The sequence below is a fragment of the Lasioglossum baleicum genome, chromosome 6, assembly GCF_051020765.1.
Source record: "Lasioglossum baleicum chromosome 6, iyLasBale1, whole genome shotgun sequence".
Taxonomy (NCBI): Eukaryota; Metazoa; Arthropoda; class Insecta; order Hymenoptera; family Halictidae; genus Lasioglossum; species Lasioglossum baleicum.
Genome location: NC_134934.1, coordinates 14,061,720 through 14,082,041, shown reverse-complemented (window position 1 = coordinate 14,082,041; position 20,322 = coordinate 14,061,720). Strand labels below are relative to the sequence as shown.

The window sequence follows — 20,322 nt, the reverse complement described above, 5'->3', positions numbered from 1 at the left end:
ATTTTAGCAATATTTGTCAAGTAAAACGATTACAACTGTACGAATACCAACCCTGACATCTCGCTGCCGATAACTATCGATAATAAAAGTAAATTATCGATATAGTATCTCGATAGTAATATAGTTCGATAGTAACGATAGGGGTGTGCAAGGCGTGTGTCCGTGTGTACCGTTCTATATATCCTTTTACATAATCCCAGCTTTGTTGGCTGTTTCTTGTGTACAAGAGGCGAAGGCGAGAGAGAACGTAAAGGTTTAGTAGCTGGAAAATGGCGGCACCGAAAAGTCAGCGTTGGATGGTTGATTCGGGGATCCTACGTAAAAAGAATGGAGAAGAGGAGCCGCAGGAGCTGTTGGTGTTTGGATATAGCTGCAAATTATTTCGAGATGATGACAAGGCGAAAATGATTGATCAAGGAAAGCATTTGATACCATGGATGGGCGATAACACATTGAAAATAGACAGGTCCGTTTCCCTAACCTAGACAAACTTTATCATCTAGGATATTTAATTCTCGCATAAAACGCACACCGTACATGTGTAACCTTTAGAAGAACCGATGTCCGACTAAAACTGAGCAAATTCTGCAGCTGTTCAAAAACTGTAAAAAAAAAATAAATACGCACTACCACGAAACGGTTTACGTATGGATAAGCAATCTGGAGACTGTTTAAGGTTTCTGCAGGTGTCTTGGCTGTGAACAGGCCGTGTGGAAGCGCGGTATACGCGCTCTACACGCCCGTAGAGCAAGTGCTCTCTCGCGACGTTGGTGCTTACGGCTGACCGTCGGCGCAGCAGCAAGGTGAGACACAGCGTAGAGAGACAAACGGCAGCTGACGATTGTATGTACTACAATCGCTCAGCATGGTATGTATTAGCGTACTAGACTCGGCCGTACCCGGCATAAGCACTGAACGCGTTTCACGTATATTCGTGGTATGGATAGATTTTGTCGATTACACCATAATGTACAACTAAAATCTTGTGAGAATATATTTACAACGAATGTGGTTAGATAGCGATAAACATTCTTTGAGATTCGGTACACACACAGCGTGTCTGGGTTACACCAAAACTTCATGACGTAGTCATTACAATATCTGCTATTCTGTTAAAGAAACTGTGTATTATATATATCGTTTAGCCAACCGATCCATCGAGAATATATTTTCCTGTACGCTACGTGGCCTGCAATGATTTAACGCATAGATAAACACGGCAAATGTAATAGTATGTCATAGAGTTTTGTATAACTGTATTCTATTTCAGAGGAATGACTTTTGACACAGGGTTCGCTTCGTGATCATAACTTTCAGATGCCGAGATCGACCAAATAAATTCTACAAGAAGCCCGTCATTTTCCTCCTTTGATTGTGTTATTGTATGTGTATAGATACGATGGACGCGGAGCTCTGGGGGACTTAAGGATATACGAACCACCGCCAGGTGGGTTTGATCAGCGTACTATCCTTACGGAGGAAGAGCTTAAAGTGGAACAGCTATGCGACGAGGAACGGTATCGGTCCCTTTACAACAACGAACTCGAAGATTCTGTGTATCATGGTAAGTTAAGGCCACGACGATCACGAGTAGGTGTAATTTCGAGCTGTAAATAAATTAGAAGAATTTAAGTATACACACTGTTATATTATTTTCAACCTGTTAAACATATTAAGAGACAAAATAAATTTCTATTTCGCTCCAGGTTGCTGCAATTCGAGTAGAAAATGTTTAATAAGGAATAATACTTTCAGAGGAGGAGATGAAACGCCTGCATCAAGCGTTAGATTCGGAAACTACTTATAGTCAGGTAGCGTATAGTTACAACGAGGAAGGGAACGGTCCGAAAATCGCATGCGAAGATTCCCAAAGCCCGAAACAGTCCGAGGGTTCCCAAGAAGAGGACCAGGCGTTCGTTCCGCCACCTGAACTGGAAATTCCAGATGGTATATCGTTGGTAGGTATTAAAGCAAAGTTGACGAGAATGCAGGAGAAAGAGGAACTAATCCGGTGTTATTTTGTTGAGCAGCCGGAGACACAGAAACTAAACGCCATCATAACAAAAACAGCGTTGTTCATAAGCCGCCAGGGGGGCCAAATGGAGATCTTGATTAAAGCGAAGCAGGCAAACAATCCACAGTTTTCGTTTCTGTCGATAGACGGACGCCTACACCCGTATTACAGATACATACTGGACGCAATCAAGAGCGGAAAGTACAATCCCGAAAAGCAGCCCGAGAAAGAGGAATCCGGTACGCATATTGTTTTATTCAAGGCAACATCTTAATAGTAATGTTGTTCACTTTTGATATTATTGAGTTGAAATGATTGAAGCGACTTAAAACAGGATTTGATTACCCACATCTACTTTGAATTCTACTTAGTTTTTCTTGCCGTAAGTACTTCCACGCATATTTGTTAATGTACATCGATCTCTGTGTGATACGTAGGAAGCATTAGAGCGATTGTGCACGGCCATGTTCTACTTACTTGTATTCTTTTCAATGATAGAACACGAAGAAGGCTCGTCGGATCAGGATGACGAATCGTATCTGCATCCGAGTCTGGCGCCGTCTTTCACCAAGATCGAAGCGGTACGTGATATTATCGAGAGAACAAGACTACTCGAATCTACAAGAGCTGATAAGCAATAATCATTTACAGGCTCCCAGTATTCCCAGCATACAGTACAAGCCATCCGCAGATTGCGCTTATTCGATGCTGGTAAATAAAATCACAGGGAAACCTCCACCCTCCAAGGTGCCGCAAGTGCCTGAAACACCTGTTCAGCCTCCAGCTCCTACTCTGGGATATTATCATCCTATACCTGGACAAGTAAGTTGGGTAATTATTTGAAAAGAGCTTAATTATAATTTGAATTTTATTTAATGGTCATTTCTGATTACGAACACTTTTAAAATAATCATTTCTTCAGAAGTGAAAATAAGCTTGTGTTCTAAAATTTGAATTGGTCATAAGACACCGAAACATAGCGCTGTAATTGCAGCCCATAAGTGATCGGAAGACCGATTGAATTTATTCGATTGTCCGCAGGGTTACAATCCATATCCCACGCCGGTACAATACTCCCACGGTCCCGTGGTGTACGGGCCAAACGGGCAACTCCAGTCCCCTGGTCAGCTGGCCGTCGTGAACGTACCACCGTCGTCCGTCGACGTATCTGCAGCGCATCCATTGACGATCGAGCCACCCTCGCCGTTGGTTCCGTACGGGTCCACCACGCCACAGAAACAATTGAGCAGGCCGTCGTTCATCGTGCCGCCAGCGGATGTTCAAATAGTTATCGACAAGATGGCCAGCTACGTGGCGAAGAACGGCCGAGACTTCGAGGCGATCGTTAAGAACAAGGGCGACCCGAGGTTTAATTTCCTCGAGTTGTCGCACCAGTACCACGGTTACTACGCGCACAAGCTGACGATCTATGAGGGCGCGATAAATCCGAAGGTTCTGACGGAGGAGGAGCTGTTGCAAAAGCAGGAGCCGCTCGAGGAGAAGCAGAAGAAGCTGGAGGAGCTGCAGAAGAAGCAACAACGGATGGAGGAGGTGCAGAAGAGGGTGAAGATGATCCAGGCGAAGAAGAAGTGCGACACGAGGACGAAGCAGGTCACGCCGGGAACCAAGCAGATCACCACGGTGTCGTTCTCGATCAAGAAACCGAAAGATGGAGAAACCGGAGTGATCGAGAAGAGGAACGCCTTGCCGCTGGAGGAGAGCGACGATGAGATGGAGAATGATAATAAAGACGCTAACTCGAAACCTAGTTCACCGCAGAATATAGGCGAACATAATTCAATGACTGGTGGGGATAAGGACTCCTGGAAGTCGGAGAAGAAATCAAGAAACGAGGAGAAGGAACTGGTGGACCTTACCGATGAGATTCTAGAGGACTGTCAGAAGGATCTTAGACACAAGCAAGCAGAGGACAGGATCAAAGACAAGCTGGTCGCTGCGGCTAGGGATAAGCTAGCCGCCACGTCCAGGGAGAGACAGCTTCAGTTGGAGAGGAAAAAGAAAGCAGCAGCGTTTTTGAGTCACATACAGTCTTCCGTTTTACCGAAAGCTACCGGAACCACCGTTCAATCCATGAGAAAGGACGACTCGGACGAAGTACACTCCCTGCCGTCGCCTACACCTTCTCCGTCCTTCGATGACGGGAAGTCCTCCGACTCCAGGACCGGTGGTAACTCGTTGATGGATAGATTGAAGAGCGCAGACCTCACTGGTAAGAGATCCAGGCCGCGGTCGAGGAGTCCCGACGGAGGTCGGAGTCACAGCGACAGGCAAAAGTATCACAAGAAGCACAAGAAAAAGAAAAGTACCCACAGAAGGTATTTCAGTTTTTATTTGGACGGGACCCTTTTCAGGGAGACACCGAGATTCCATTGCGTTAGAAACATTTGTTATGTCGTAACTAGACAGCGGATGTTTATGCAATTTTAGTAGATCGTAGATCGTTTAAACTCTGTCGCATTTGATGCTCCAGCATTTTTTGAATATTTTTATAAGCCATAAATGCATAAAGATCCGCAGTCTATAGTCATCGCAAATAAATGTAGGTGGCCAAGAGGAGAAATGCTGTGTTCCGTTATTTTAGGTATACAAAAATTCAGAGAAACGAAAATTAAATAGGATTTTGTTGTTAAATGTTGTTCAAGCTTATGCTTTAATTTTTGGAGGACGGACGTCCCTATATTAGGGACATTAGGCTCGTGTATGCAGTCCTCAAAATTGCAATCAAATAATTCGATTAGTTAAATGTCGTAAGTAGATTGCGGATCTGTACGGAAATTTTTCTTAAGAAAAATGTGCTTAACATCGAGAAAGATCCGCAGTGGCCTGAAAGCCTGCAGATAGGGGACAGGTGGATACGTGATTCTCGGAATGCAATCGGTTTCGGTTTTATTACGTTTCACGCGATCTCTGTTTTATCGAACGTTAATACGTCCGTTGTTCCTGTAAGCAGTAATGAGTTTCAGAGACTCGTGACCCATGTATGAGTCATGTGCCGTGAGTCGAGGTTACCGTGACCCAGAGTACACGGCTTGCGTGAAACGTCGACGCATCGGTTTCGCAATATTTTGTCGCTAATTCCCTTCGCTTCCGGTTCCAGCAACCACGACAGCCCGAGCAGTTCCCGGTCGCACCGATCCAAAAAGAGCAAGAAGTCCTCATCCAAGCACAGATCCAGATCACGAACGCCGTCCCGCAGACATCATCACAGCGCGCGACGAAAGGGAAGCAACTCGTCTTACTCGGACTCGAGCTCGCCTTAATTCGTACTTTCCATAACTTTATACGTGTAAAATTGTATATACACACTCGTACGCATACGTACATGCATACATACATACGTACACACCGCATATACACATACGTACCCGCGGGCATCTGCGAATATTATCGTCGAGACGATAATTTTAATACGACTTTTGTCCAACAAACGAAACAGAAGGAAATAAAAGGATTGAAGAGTAACATGCTCGGACGATCTATGAAATTATCCACGCGCTGATCGCGGTGTGATAAGCAGTGTGAACCTAATCTAACAGTCCTTGTCCTTTGGAGAAGTAGGACATGATGGGGAAAAGGGGAATGTGAAAATTTAGCATTCCTCCGAGAAGGAGAAATCACTTTTCAATCTATAGTACCATCAGCTAGCACATAAATATGAAAGTTCGTTAAATTTGACGTTCCCTTTTTTTCTGTGGACCTTACGGACTCTTAAATTAAAAACAGCTTTAGGAGTGTCAATACATTACTTTCGACCTGGCAAGATGACCAAGAAAGATGCAGAAGATTTTTATTTTGCACACAAGATCCACAGTGCATTCATAACATTTCGGTGGTCGTTCTACTAGCCGAGTCAACAACGCGTTGATCAAACTGTTTTCAGACACGGAGAATCGGTTATGGCATTGATACAAAATCGTAAACAAGTAGACTAGATGTTCGATAACTTGTTATTACAGCCTCGCAGAATGTAAGTTCCACAGCAATGCTATCGTCAGCTCGCTCGTCAATAGCAGAGCAGCTGTATTTTGTTGGTAAAAAAAAATTGCGAAGAAAACGCGAAAGCAAAATATTTGGATCGAGGTTCGTGCTCCTAGTTTTGTTGGTGCATCGAACGTCACGCAATATCAAAGGTTATCAAATTGAAGTATTCCACGCGCTCGCGCTTGATGCGGTGACTTCAAAGTGAGCAAGCGAGTTTCTCTCGTTCGTATCGAGCAAACGCTCTGGATAGACGACTAGAGCTAGAGCTCTTTCTACTCGATTCTCTTCTTCGTTTTCTCTCGACTGCACCCTGCACCTCGGCCCGACTCGCCCCCTTTCCCCTCCGTCGTCTAAATAAGTAAGTCACTAGTTCTTCCTCGGTCTGAAAATAGCACCGATGGTTTATGCATTTAACACCGATCGAATATAAGCTGCCCCGGGGAACTGTATTCCTTTTTGCACCAAATCAATTGCCCCCTAATTGAGTTTAATAAATCGAGAACACTCCGTCTCAACTACGCAGAAGTGATACGCGCTCTCGTGCGAGCCACGCACGTGCCGACACCTGTCCTCGACTTGAGGATCACCGATATCTGTCGCTATAGTTGCATAATTGCTGCACGATTACCAATTTGTCACCTGACATTTAGTCGATTAATATTCTTCTGTGATCGATAGCGAATTCTTACTGGCAAACTTGGAAAGAACGTAGATTTGGTTAATTGTTTACCATCATTCTCTCCTGGATTATCGCAAAATACTTTCATTTTTATAGAAAGGCTCTGTGACGAATGTAAGAGCACGTGGCGGTCACGTGTATGAGTCAACGCCGGGAGAACCGGATGGCTCAAAGTGACCCATTCATGAATTCTTGGTTCACGATTATCCGTTGTAATTTGTCTACAAAGAAGCTAGTGTTAACAATTGAATTACATCAAAACAATCGCTATTTCATTACGGATTCGACGTACTTGTGAGAAAACGAGTGATAGAAGCACAAAATGGTAAAACCTGTTGCCTCGAAATCAACTTTTCACGATTATTAACCCAGAGGGTATTAAGATCGTCATTTAATTATACTCAATGTCTGGCGACTAAATTGAATGAACGAATGGATCAAAAAAAATTATTTTAAAAAATATGATAAAGAACCGAAGGTAGACAAGTTAGAATAGGTGCAAGCGACCGAGAAGCTAGAATTCCCCAGGCTGTTCCCGGAAGAGCAATGATTCGTTCCGTTCTGCGAATCCAAACAGTTCAAGTTCGGCGAGAGCAGTCTCTGTCGAAGACTCTGGTAGTTAGAGCAGGAAACGAGAATCGAACGGAACCGATTTGATTAACTTTTGCTGCGAAGGGAATCTAACGGTTTAGTACGGGAATATAGCGGTGATTTTTGTTTCTATGTGCACCGCTATTCTCTCGTCACCGCTATACTATAAACAGTCGCATTTAATTACATTGGTTTGATTTTGCCGCGATGTTCCCCTCGCTGCTATTCTCGATCTTCACCGCTCCACTATATCTGTGTTCGAAACTTTCATCGCTTATTTAAACAAGTAAATATAATCGCAATTCTATCGTGTTTGGTCTTGTTTTAATAAAAAAAATGTCACCAACCCGTTGGGGCAGAGATTTCCTAACGAATAACTAAAAGTAATAAAATTTCATTACTGCATTAGTATTGCCTCACCGATATCCGACCTGGATGATAAGGAAGTAACACTATCCGTAGAGACGAAATAGACACTATGCGAGGGAAGACGGTACTCGCGCCTATTTTTCCTTCTGAAAGGTAGCCAAAGGTTTGACGAGAGTCACTGTACATTATAGTAAAACCATCATAATTCCATGGTAACACTATGCGAGGGACGACTGTAATTCTCGCGGAGCAAGCGTTACAGATTGCACAGGTAGAGGCACGATAAAATCACGTAATCACGAGAATGAACGAGTGAACTTGTCTTCCTCTCGGCGAATGATCACGGGTTAATTACGGTAATCCTCCGACGATGAGTCCGTGGCGCCGACGCGACGGTCAAAGAACCGTCGCACGCCGGATAGAATTGAATCGATCGAATTCGACCGATCGAAATTTTTATCTCATCTGGTTACAAGCTCATTCGATCGTGGGAGGGTTTAATCTCGCCCGCAGAATAAACCAGCCTTTCACAAATCGGCCAGGAAAACAACGAGCCGCCATTTTTTTCGTCCGATTCCTAGAAGAAACAACCCAATGATTTCTTTTTTTTTCAACGAATAAAGACTGCTATTCACGATACGGTCATTATTCTGACGACCGCCAGCTTGATATCTTCGCTTTTTCGCACAATTATGTCCTTTGTCGCTTATATAAACAACAGCTTTTATTTTCCTCTTGATCGTCTTCTCCAAGGTCACCCCCACCAAGGTGACGTCCCTTGGAGTCGCGGATAATTTGATAAGAACGCTATGCATTAATTTTGAAGGCTATGTTTACGATAGTCGCATTATGCTTCTATGAATATGTTTCTCTGTTAGAATCATTGCAGTGATAAAACTGTGGGACATGTTTCTGTGGAAAATTATGGAGTAAATTGATGAAGTATCACGCAACGTCTGAATTTATTAGAATGAAGCATCGTCCAAATTATAATCCACGACCACCCTCTAAAGGCTAAATAGCCGCCACGATTGCTATTGCGTCAGAAAATGTTCGAAACAATTAAATTGTTCATAGACCAAAGCGATTAACTATCTTCCAAATTTCTTTCATACTTTACTGTAAAGTTACTCTTAATAACATCTTTTATATTATGAATATCGTATTATATTATGAAATTCCAAATTGTTGGAAAATTGAAGATGTCAATATATGATTTCTCCTCTATTAAAATCATTAAGGGAAGAAATAACAACCAATTTAGCTTTGATTAAGTTTAGATTGACCTACATTGTTTGGTCGAGAGCTAGAGTTTTTAAACAAAGAAGTGTTCGTAATGCACCATTGTTTTGTATTGAAACAGTCGCTGGGACCGGAAGGTGCATAGAAAAGCAATCACTAGCGTGAGTATTGTGTAATTTGTAACACGCGAAATTTAGTACTTTCGATAGATCAATAAAGATTGAAGGGGACGATTGATAGAACGCTTTCCTCGATCTTTTGCCCCCGGGGGCGAGACGTCAGCGGTGTATCGACGTATGGTCGCGAGGATCCATCAGCGCCGTTCCGCCCCCCGAACGCGTCGCGATTAAGGGGATCGTTAATTTCCACGGGATATGTTTTATCTGATTTGTTAGACTCCTTTAGAAACGCGCGCGAATGTGTTAGACGGCGATAGCGTGTATCAAATATTCCACACGTGACCACACTTTGATCAAGCGGAGGTCAAGGGTGAATTGCCTCAGATTTATAAGTTAGCTCGGTCGCACGAGACTCAGTCAGTCAGTGTTGCATACTCAACATCAACAGGAACACACCAGCACAGATAGATGTCGGCCAAGACGATCGTGAGTATCTCCGAGAACCGCGGAGACGATACCACCGACGGCTGGCATCGGAATTCCCTCGATTGATCGTACAGTCGATCGATACTGCCTTCTATTTTCTGTTTTCATTTTTCCTTGCCCTAGAAAGATTTCCGTCAGAGAAGACTGCCAGAATTTTTTGATCAGTGCCCGAGAGTTCGAAGTGTTTACAAATTCTAGTTTGTCAGTGACACTAAATTTTTCTTCTGTAAGGTATACAGATAGCGTGCTCAGCTTAGATCACTCTGTTGCCAGCGGTTCGATCGAAAATGTTTGTTTGCTAAAATAACATTGGACAAGGAGAGCGTTAAAATGATTGCAAGTATTTTGTTTTGTGTCAAGATTGGTCCTACTAGCTGTTGGTCTCCAATTTAGATTATTTTCCTCGAATAAGTAAATCGTAGAATTTTTGCCAAATGTATCTATGTATCAGGTCATTGGTTTAATATTTTTAGTATAAATTACAGGAAATTTTGAACCTATTTGTTCCTTTATCATATTCAGTTGACAAAATTGTAAAAGGACTTCTTGTAGAGAGGAACTTCATATTTATTGAGAGAGATAATAAAGGCAGCAACATTTGACGAATCGCTTTTATAAAATATATGATGCAATTATAAAAATTACGTAAATTTGTATGTTATCAAAGAAAGCAATGCGCTTTGGCAATGTTGACGAAAACATTGCGCGTATCTACACGCTCTAGTGACAGTGAACTGGAAAATAGCGTATATGTATAATATACAGAATCTGCGTTGATGGTTCAAGTGGGTTAATTACCAAATTTTTTTATTTTTCGATCAAATAAGCCACTCGAGTGTTATTATCTGTAAGGATTAAGCTTACAGCAACTTATCACTGTGATTTACAGACGTTTTATCTCGTGTCAATCAAACTATGTACTATTATCTTCCTTAGCAGGTATTTCTAAACCAATCTCGTCAACCAAAATTCTCATTAGCAAAATTCTATTAGATCTGTATCTGCACCGCTAACAAAATATTCCAAATTGCTAAAAAAATTTATAAAATTGGAAAGGCTGGTACGATTCCGACAGTTTCGGAGAATTCCAAGCTGTTTAAAAACATTGAGCAGATAATTGGTACCGGTCGATACCAGTAGTGGTTACAGAATGGTGACTGATAGTTCGATTGATAAAATGTTACCCGGATTAAAACCACCTATCGTCGGTAGTTCGGGTCGATAAGACTATTCGATAAAAGTTTGGAAAGTTTTGGAAGATGCGCAATCGAAAGATGTCGAATGGAATGCGCTTGATAGAGTCTCGATATCGCGTGTTCGCGAGAGAAACAACAGGAGGATGATAAACTATAATAATTGTTGTCAACAGTCGCAGCCGCAGAGGCAAGCCATTATCCTGGATCCTTCGGACAAGTATCGTCCGGAGCCGGCGCACGCCGGGAAATTCGAGAGCGAGTTCAGGAACTTCACGGATGACGCGGCGAATCCTATGATGGAACGTGTCCGCAACACCTATCAGAAGATGCACTCTAATCAAACCGTAGAATTCGTCCAATGTGAGTAGAGAGTTATCTCTGGACCATCTTGCAGCGATTTTCTTGGATAACGAGTTCGGTTTGGTTTCAGCTCGCATGAAGGATTGGCTGCGTTTCAACAAGTTCAAGATGAGCGTGAAGAACGCTCTGATCATGCTGAACAACCTGGTGGATGAGAGCGATCCGGACACCAGCCTGCCGAACATCGTGCACGCATTCCAAACCGCGGAGTCCATCAGGAAAGAGCATCCGGACTTGGATTGGTTCCATCTGACCGGCTTGATTCACGATCTGGGAAAGGTAGGATCGCTTTTAATCATTATTTTCAATTGCCCTAGTCGAAGCTGTAATATATAGCTAGCAGAATAATTTCTAATTACTTATAATTAATAATAACTTACTTTTGCAGGTGATGGCGTTCTACAACGAGCCCCAATGGGCCGTGGTGGGCGACACGTTTCCGGTTGGATGCGCCTGGGCTGATTCCATCGTCTATAGAGAGACCAGCTTCGAGGACAATCCCGATGGCAAGGACTCGCGATACAAGTAACTCTCCCGCTCATATTTCCACTACTCCGTCAAAATCAATAACAATCCCTACTAAATGTTTGATCCTTCTAGCACGAAATACGGCATGTACAAGCCTCGATGCGGTCTAGAGAACCTGATGATGTCCTGGGGCCACGACGAGTACCTCTACCAAGTCCTGGTGCACAACAAGTCGAAACTGCCAAAGGAAGCGCTGGCTATGATCCGGTATCATTCGTTCTACCCCTGGCACACGAGCGGCGACTACATGCACTTCTGCACCGATGAGAATATAAAGACGCTCAAGTGGATCAACGAGTTCAAGTAAGCACTTGATACTAGCTTGCTAATTCTAATCGAATTGGGACTCGGCAAGAATTTAGCCCGCTACACGAATGAACCAAGCAAAATTCGTTTGCACTTTCTGCTCTTGAAAGTCTCTATTCGCGTATCAGTTGTCTAGACGCATTTTCCAAGCAAGCAAAGTGAAATTCGTTTACACTCTGCTCCTCTGACAACATATGGGCGAGACACACATTCGTCGTTAAAAATTCATTGTTAAAAATTGATTTTCTTCATAATAATACAGTTGCTTGAATCAAACGTCATTGAATAACGATAAATATTATAACAGCATTTTTCAATTCATTAAATGTCTCTTCTAATGTGCATTTGGTCTAATTATGACGATCATGATCTTGCTTTCTAGCAAATACGATCTGTACACCAAGAGCGGCGCCGTTCCCGACATCGAGAAGCTGTGGCCCTACTACGAAAAGCTGATCGACAAGTACATCCCTGGCGAGCTGGAATGGTGAAAGCCTTTCTCGACCCAACAAGAATCAATCTATCATCGATCGACGACAATCAACGACCACAGTGTCAACAAGGCAGACGAGAGGATTTCCTGTTTGTAGATTAGCGTACTCAACGATCTCTAAGTCAGGCATGTCCAAGTTAGAGCTCGTGAGGGTTGATTTCGGAGCAGGGAGCAAACAGAGGAGCACCTGGCAAGCTACACTACTTTTTACAATCTCAACATTCCATCTCTTTGACGGCTGTGGCCCTCTGCGAGCCCCCGATCAACATCTTTCCGCGAGCAACAGTGTTGGATGTGTTGCCTGCCGTAGGGGCTGCGACGAATAGGACATTGATGGAAATAGTTTCTTAATTTATAGGCTAAACTCTTACGGTATGGCTTTTGCCTTCTCTGCAGTGGTTCCTTAATCCTTTCGATGTTTAAGAGAAAAATAAATTCGCTTCTTTTGTTTAGAACAAACTTTAGCTGGCACTTTATTTAGCACACTTTCTAAATTAAATGGAACACCTGCAGGGTTAGGATTCAATCTTGTATATCCGAATTATATTATTTAATTTAACTTGTGTGGTATTGAATATACCATTACATTGTGTAACTGAAAACGTCTTTATTGTTATATTTCCCTGCGTATAGCATCGTTGGTGGATAGAATCTCTGTGGAGCTAGAAAGCTGGTTAGATTTGATCGATTACCACTCTAACCTTTCGATATTTTCATTATTCTCTGAAGCAGCAATATCAACGATCGAGGTGTGTTATAAGTAGAGTGCTCCTCTTGCTTTGTGCTACTTTGTGTGCCAGCTTTCAAACTCTGCGCTGTATTTGGCCATGCCTGTAACTTTTGCGATGAATTAAAACCTCGTAGATGCACTTTTAGGCATCGACAACAGCAAAACAGAATTTGATTTCAGTTTAAAAGAAATTGATAACAAATCGTGCGGATCTAGTAGAACCTGTTCGAAGCGTTCATCACGAGTCTGACTCGATAGTATTGTGCAACGGGTTAAAGCATAAAAGCGGATGAATCGAATGGGTGGTCGCGTGACCCAGCGAATTTTCCAGATTCGCTGAGTAACGGGGAAGAATTTGACTCACCCTTCGATCGATGGTCACACGCGACTACTTGCTCATCGACAAACAAACTGAATTCTTCTTCTAACAACGTGGAACAGCAGTTAAAGTAAAATTTTATCTGTTTGTTCCATGCGCGAACAAAGCTTACAATTAAAAATGCGGTTTTGACACGCGACTTCACAGAATTCGACAAAATTAATGGCGGCGGTAGTTGAAACTCCTCTCTATCTCGAATAATCGGTAAAGTGGAGATTTTGCCACCGATAAGACTGAAAAAAATTCAGAAATCCGACCACCACTTTCCGTTTCGTGTAAAAATGATAGGTCTAGCTGAATTATTTAAAACGACTTCGTCGAAATTAATGGTGGAGGTAGCTGCAAGTTCACTTTGTCTAGAATAAACAGCGAAATGGAGATTGTGCCACCGATACGTCCGAAAAATTCGGAAATCCGACCGCGATTTTCCGGTTTCTGTAAAAATGATAGGATACACTGAACTAAAACATTTTGTGAAAAATTGATTCTCGAGCTTGCGTCACCGACACGTCAAGAAAGAGTTCCGTAAACTCTTGATGGCGCTGTATAGATCGCTTAGAAAACGATACGTCGCCATAGGCGAGAAGATGAGAAGTAGAGGGCGGAAGAGGAGGAATTCCTTCGCGCAACGTTGGTATCGCGCGAAAGTGTGGGTACCACGGGAGGAAGCTCTAGAAACCACGGGTATGCGTGGTTTCGCGGGTAATCGAAAACGCGTTTCGACTTTCGAGAAGACCCATCCGAGCACCGGCACCAAACATTGCGGAGTCCTGGACTCGCGGTTTCGTTCCCACGTGATTAGCCCTGGTAACGGGTGCCTTGTACACCGTGTGTGCGTGCCCTTAAACGGCCCCCCATTTCCGGATATTATTGAGGGAACCAGCCTGTACATCTTTATTCACTGGCCACTCCTCCTCCTCGCTTTCCCTTTCATGCGTTCACAGTTTTCTTCTTATGGCGGGCCAGATTTTGGCATAGTTTCATTCTATCCTAAAGAGAAAAAGTTTCTTCATTTTGTGCTTGTAGAAAAAATTTTAAATTGCGAGCTGATTCGTTTGATTTTCAACCGACAGCAATTACTTTTGGTCTCGTGTCTTAGAGAAGACACGGACGCAGTTTGAAGTACCGTGAGTTGCATAATGAAGACATTAATAATAACGAGCCGAGCAACAATGCCGATGAGCTGATAAATTCCGAGGGTGAGGGAGTAGGAAGGGGCGTGTGGTTGCATTGAAAGAAAGAGGGTTCACTGGCGGCGCAGTCGTAGGATGGCATTTTTTCGCGGTCAGGAGAATAATCCTGCGTGAGGCGCCGTTAATCCCTCCGAACCAGCGTCGTTAACAAAGATATCGAGCGATCGGGGCGGCCATGCCGGCGTGCACGTCCCGCCAAGCTAATTATTGGCTTTGTTGCGATGTGCATCGCGATGTGCATCTGCAAAGGTCGGAGGAAGGGCAGGCTGTTCCTTTCCCGATCTGGGACGCGCGGGATGTATCGTAATAAAGGAACAGCTGCAGCAACGTTACTCAACCCGAAACGGGGTTACGTGGTTTATTTCGACGCTGCATACGGTGCCGACGATCGGTCCGTGGTCAACGAATTTTGTCTGGCAATTTCTGTCCCGTTCCCCACATTTTCCCTTCGTTTTTTTCTGTCAAATCGCTGCATCCGAATTGTCTGATTTTATCCAAGAATAACAGGAAACTTAGATCGTGCGTTGACCCTTTGTGATCGATGTCGCTTCACCTCCAAAAACGAAATTTCATTCTGTGTGAACCCACAAACTTCATAAATATCCAAAGTCTTCTACTTTTAAAGCAAAAATTCATTGCAGCTCATTGCTCTACACCTGATAAAAAAGCGAACGATCTTTTGTTACGTCTTACTAAAAATCTAATGAGCATCGTTAAGCGAAAAAATTGTGGAACATTCAGGAATGTTTGTGCTATTTAGTAGTATTGGAATTTTACAGCTGATGAGGTTAATAGATCTCTTAAAAAATTGGCATGGGAACTTCCTGAACAGACTGTGTATTTCACGCCAAATGCCGAGCAATAACATTATTTTGCTCTAGTTCCAGAAATATAGCGTACGCTCCATCCTAACGGACTGTACCAGGTCGAAGTAACATTATTTTCCTGAAGAATTCTCTTCAACAGCACATTTAGTCGTTTCGTTAGACTTGCCAAAGAATTTTCATGGAATTTCAATGCTTGAAAATGGATTTGAGAGTGTTAATCAGTTTTCACAGTGACTGGCGATACTTGCAACCACTGCGTACTTTATGAAACGCAGCCAATTGGAAGGCAAATTAATTTTCTGGCACGCGGCGCATGCAATGTTCAATGACGCGTCGCCTCGCGTGGGGAGATGAGTAAACTTTTGAGGAAAAACTATAAAAACTTCTGTCATCCATCAGCTCCCCGAGCTTCCGTCTGAGTAGTGAGATTATTTTTAATGCATCTTCTAAAATAGCTTCGATCTTCCCAGAAAGGACTTGACTACGCGTTACGCCTAAACCTGTGTCGTTATTTAGCTCGAAATCTAGTTAAAACTTTATTTTAACGCTCATCTTTCAAGTTCATTTGACCATTGATAAATCTGGTACAAAAAGTACACCTGTCCACAAAGTTTCGTTAATGACAGCGTCGTATGCAGGTGCTGCTACTTGTTCGGGTTGAAAAATACTCTCTGATGCAACAAGGTTGCGAACACCTTTTATTGCATCTGGGTGGGCCAAGTGTTGTGGCGTCTCTCGAAGAAAAATTTCACTCGAGCAAATCAGGTTTTGTAAAAGAATTGATGCTCCTTTTTTTCATTTTATAAGACTTTGAACGTATAATTCAGTTCTCTGAGGAAGATTCTCTAACTATTTGAAAAAATCATGATCGCAGAGGAAATTTTCCTTTAACGTGCGGAGAGATGTGTCCCCATTATTTGGTGCAGTTGCTCAAAGAAAAATTTCACTCGTGAAAATGAGTTTTGTAAAAGAATTAAAAGGTTATCGTTATTCCCAAGGATTATCGTTTTTCCTTTTTCTCATTTTATAAGAAGTTTACGTACAATTCAGTTCTCTGAGGTTTTCTTTTAGCGTGCGGATGTGTCCGCATGATCACCCCTGGAGATCCGTATTAATTGAATAGAATTGAAAATGGTTTAATTTCGCGCAATTTTTCTGCTCGACAGAGATCTGCGCGTTTCGTGTGGCAACTGCGCAGTAGATTTCGCGGTCCCCTTGTTCGGTGAGTCAATCTGTCGACTTTGAAACGGTAGCAGGGTCGTTTTCCCTCTCGATCGGTTTCTCCCCTCGGGCCAGAGGCGGCTCGGATGTTCAAGCGATCGGCAAACCGCGGTTCCGAACGCTTTGTCGCTATTGACGCGCGCGCGGTGCACGGGTATACAACTATACAACTACCCAACAACCGATATAGCGGTTTCAGGAGACACGTTCGGCCTTGGGAACGCGCGATCCTTCACGATCGTCGAGTTCGTTGGACGAGCGAGACTCTGTGCTCCGGTATGGGGCTTCTTTCATTTTTAGCGATTCACCGGCATGTCGCATCCATGCAACTCCTCATGGGACACTCGAGGAGACGCACTATGGTGTCGATGGTGGCAGGCGGCGCGGCGGCGACGTCGACGTCGACACAGATCCTTCAAGTACCGAGGTCCTTCGGCTGCTTTGGCTTCGCCTCCCGCCTCCGTTTCCTTCCGGCCGGCACGGTCCTTGACGGGATTCTTCAACAGGATCAGGGGTTGCAATCCCGCGCCATTTTCGATCTCGCGGAATAGATGTGGGATTTATTTCATCTAGTTCTTCTTAGTTCCTCTTTTTATTTCACCCTCACGGATAAGAAATTGGACTTGGTCTACAGAAAACTAACCAATACCATTCTATCTTAACCTTTCATTCATCCATTCGCTCATTCGCTCCGTTTTCTTCCGGCCGACACGGTCCTTGACGGGATTCTTCGACAGGATTAGGGTTTGCAATCCCGCGCCGTTTTCGATTCCGCGGAATAGATGTGGGATTTAAATGCTGACGGCCACCATTTTCAATGCATTCGTAAAAATGCTAGACAGTACGGTTATGCTTTTTGAAGAGTAACTCCTTCGAAGGTCATTCGAAGTTCAACACATTATACATGGTTGAATTTTTCTTTTGTAGCAACGTTCTCCGTAACTGTTGAAAATCGCTGGAACATTGTTGACTACTTGCGACGTTCACCAAGATTCAGGAATTTGTTCGTTAGAAACAGTATGGTTTTCTTTATTCATTGTACACCTTATTTATTGGATTCTACCTCAAGAACAGGATCCTGAAGGGGTTTTCTCTGGCTATTGTATCGAGTATAAATGTGACAGGTTGCAGCAATGTTCTCCGTCACTCTTGAAAATCGCTGCAACATTGCTGACTGTCTGCCGTGGGAGCGTGACTCGGGAAAGGGAGATTTCGATCTAAGCGCGACGTTCACCAAGATTCAGGAATTTGTTCGTTATTTATTATGTTCTACCTAAGAAAAAAGGCTATTTCTCTGGCTATTGTGTCGAGTATAAATGTGACAGATTGCAAACGGAAAGGAAAGGAAGATTTCGATCTATGCGCGACGTTCACCAAGATTCAGGAATTTGTTTATTAGAAAACATTATGGTTTCCTTTATTCATTATATACAACGCAGCTGTCTATTCTCGAGAGGCTAGTGGACAAATTAGTAAAATTCTAATGACTCTGCTCATTTTGTTTTCAAGGTCACGCGCTCAGGTGGCCGATCGTTCGAATTTCTCAAGCGGTAAATTGCTCACGTAGGCGCACGGTGGATTCGTTTATTATTTTTTTTTACGACAATCATAAATCATCCTTTTTCCGTTATGTATTTCGCCCGAAACATTCTACGAATACAAATCGCAATAGACAAGCATATTGCTGTTTCGCACTACAATTGCGATTGCTTGTTCTGTCTTGCTTATTCTCAGTCAACTCTGATGATTCAATTTTCTCGTTTAATATTAGACGAAGGTATAGCGTTGGTACAGTGAGTCAAGCTTTAAAGAAAAGCATCGTCTTCAGAGAGCAAAGGGTTAACAAGCGCTAAAGACTTTCAGTCTATTCAAACCTTTGCTCATCGATCATTTTAGATACTTTCTTCACTGTCTATTTTAATCCTTGACTGGCGATGCTGCGTGTAAACGAGACGATCAATATTAACCCTTGTGTCAATATCCAGGTTCATTGATACCTACAGTCGGTCCCATACAAGTTGCTTCTCACAACTTTTTATTTGGACTTTAAACTATTATTATTACTAGAAACAGCGGATTTTATGCATTTATGACGAAAATGAGTTGGTGTAATTTACAACAATAAAAGCATTAGGAGAATTTAAAGATACTCTTATACATGTAATTGTCAATCTATTAAACATGTTAAGAAATTTCGCTCCAGTTTCTAAAATTTTATTTTGTATAAAGATCCGCTGTCGAATTATTACATATTAATTAATTGGCGATTTTTACCATTAAATTGGTAAATTATTATCAATTGCACACACTCAAAGTGTATACGTTCAAGAACAGCGGATCTTCGTGCAAAATAAAAATGTTCTACCTGAATTGCAACAAACTGGTCAGTATTTTTAAATTCTTCTAATATTTTTACTGTTTTATATTGCACCTACTCATTTTTGTCATAAATGCATAAAGATCCACTGTCTAATGAGACTACGTTTAATTTGTCGCCTCGCCTCGGTGTTTTAGGGTCAATGCTGTCGCTCCGCTATCCGAGGAGAGATCGATCGATCAGGAATCCCCGTCGGCGGAGATCTAGTAGCGCGGAACACGCGACACGGTCTCGCTATAGATCATAAATCGCGCACGCACACAGAGAAGCGGGCGATTCTCGCGGGCCGTGGGACGCGTGGGCATGGCTCGCTTCGAAGGAACACGGACCGCGAAATTGGCTTAGTCATCGGCGTATTACGGAATATTACGGGATATTAGCGAGAAACGGCCGACAACGAGCGGCAACTCACCGCTTTCGACGAGGACGAATGACACGAGGGGCGAGCAGGAGCGACGTGTATCCCATGATTCATCATGCCCTCTACCTTGCGGCTCCCGTGACGATCGTTCGATTCCTGGAACGAGAGCCAACCTGTGTAACGAGCTGTCGAGCGCCGTTCTTTTTAACAATGATCATAAGCCGGAGCAAAGATGTTGCCCTGAGGGCCACTGGCTCTGGCTCCGCTTAACCCCTTGCCGTATAAATACCTTAAAACGAGTCCGGCTCGTGACGAAGATTTTAACAAAGTCTAACAAATGTGAATGCTACGCGTTTCTTTCTGGATGAATTAAAATTTAAAATTCAAATAAATGTAGCTATATAAAAAATATACATTTTCTTTTCTGTTCTGTATCAACTTTGGTGATAAAGATGTTTTAATGAGGAAAGAAAATGATACGGCAAGGGGTTCATTTCGGAGGTAACGAAGTTACGTCGAGATAGAGAGAATGGGGCCAACAAACCACGCCCACTCAGGGAACTCTGCACAAGTAGTACACACCCTTCCAGCACTACTGCTATCATGAAATATTCAAACGTAGAAGATTGTGAGATACGTTGAGAATGGCTTGAATAAAGGTTCTCCTGTGGAGCAATGTATCGAGTCCGCCCAAATTGAGGGCCAAGAAACCACGCCCACTGAGAGCACTCCGTACAGGTAGTACCCATCCTTGCAGCACCACTTCTATTATGAAATATTCAAACGTGGAACTTTGTGAGATACTTTGAAAATGGCTTGAATAAAGATTCTCCTGTGGAGCATTGTATG

At 43.0% G+C, this 20,322-nt stretch overlaps 2 protein-coding genes across 4 annotated transcripts; both read left to right on the top strand.

Annotated features, from left to right (window-relative positions):
• The first annotated feature begins 150 nt into the window (after positions 1–150).
• Su(w[a]) (suppressor of white-apricot) lies at positions 151–8,393 on the top strand. Of its 3 annotated transcripts, none has more exons than XM_076426650.1 (8): positions 151–466; positions 1,395–1,564; positions 1,756–1,958; positions 2,031–2,253; positions 2,513–2,595; positions 2,666–2,845; positions 3,056–4,350; positions 5,133–8,388. In XM_076426650.1, the coding sequence occupies exons 1-8, from the start codon at positions 270–272 to the stop codon at positions 5,293–5,295; spliced, it is 2,514 nt and encodes an 837-aa protein (XP_076282765.1). In that variant the 5' UTR covers positions 151–269; the 3' UTR covers positions 5,296–8,388. The 3 variants fall into 3 exon arrangements, with proteins under 3 accessions (XP_076282765.1, XP_076282766.1, XP_076282767.1); XM_076426651.1 differs by having other exon boundaries at positions 153–466; positions 2,666–2,836; positions 5,133–8,382; XM_076426652.1 differs by having other exon boundaries at positions 326–803; positions 5,133–8,393.
• A 958-nt stretch (positions 8,394–9,351) lies between these two features.
• On the top strand, positions 9,352–12,987 carry Miox (Myo-inositol oxygenase). Its single transcript, XM_076426661.1, has 6 exons — positions 9,352–9,502; positions 10,872–11,058; positions 11,129–11,337; positions 11,447–11,583; positions 11,659–11,889; positions 12,275–12,987. The coding sequence occupies exons 1-6, from the start codon at positions 9,485–9,487 to the stop codon at positions 12,381–12,383; spliced, it is 891 nt and encodes a 296-aa protein (XP_076282776.1). The 5' UTR covers positions 9,352–9,484; the 3' UTR covers positions 12,384–12,987.
• Positions 12,988–20,322: the final 7,335 nt, after the last annotated feature.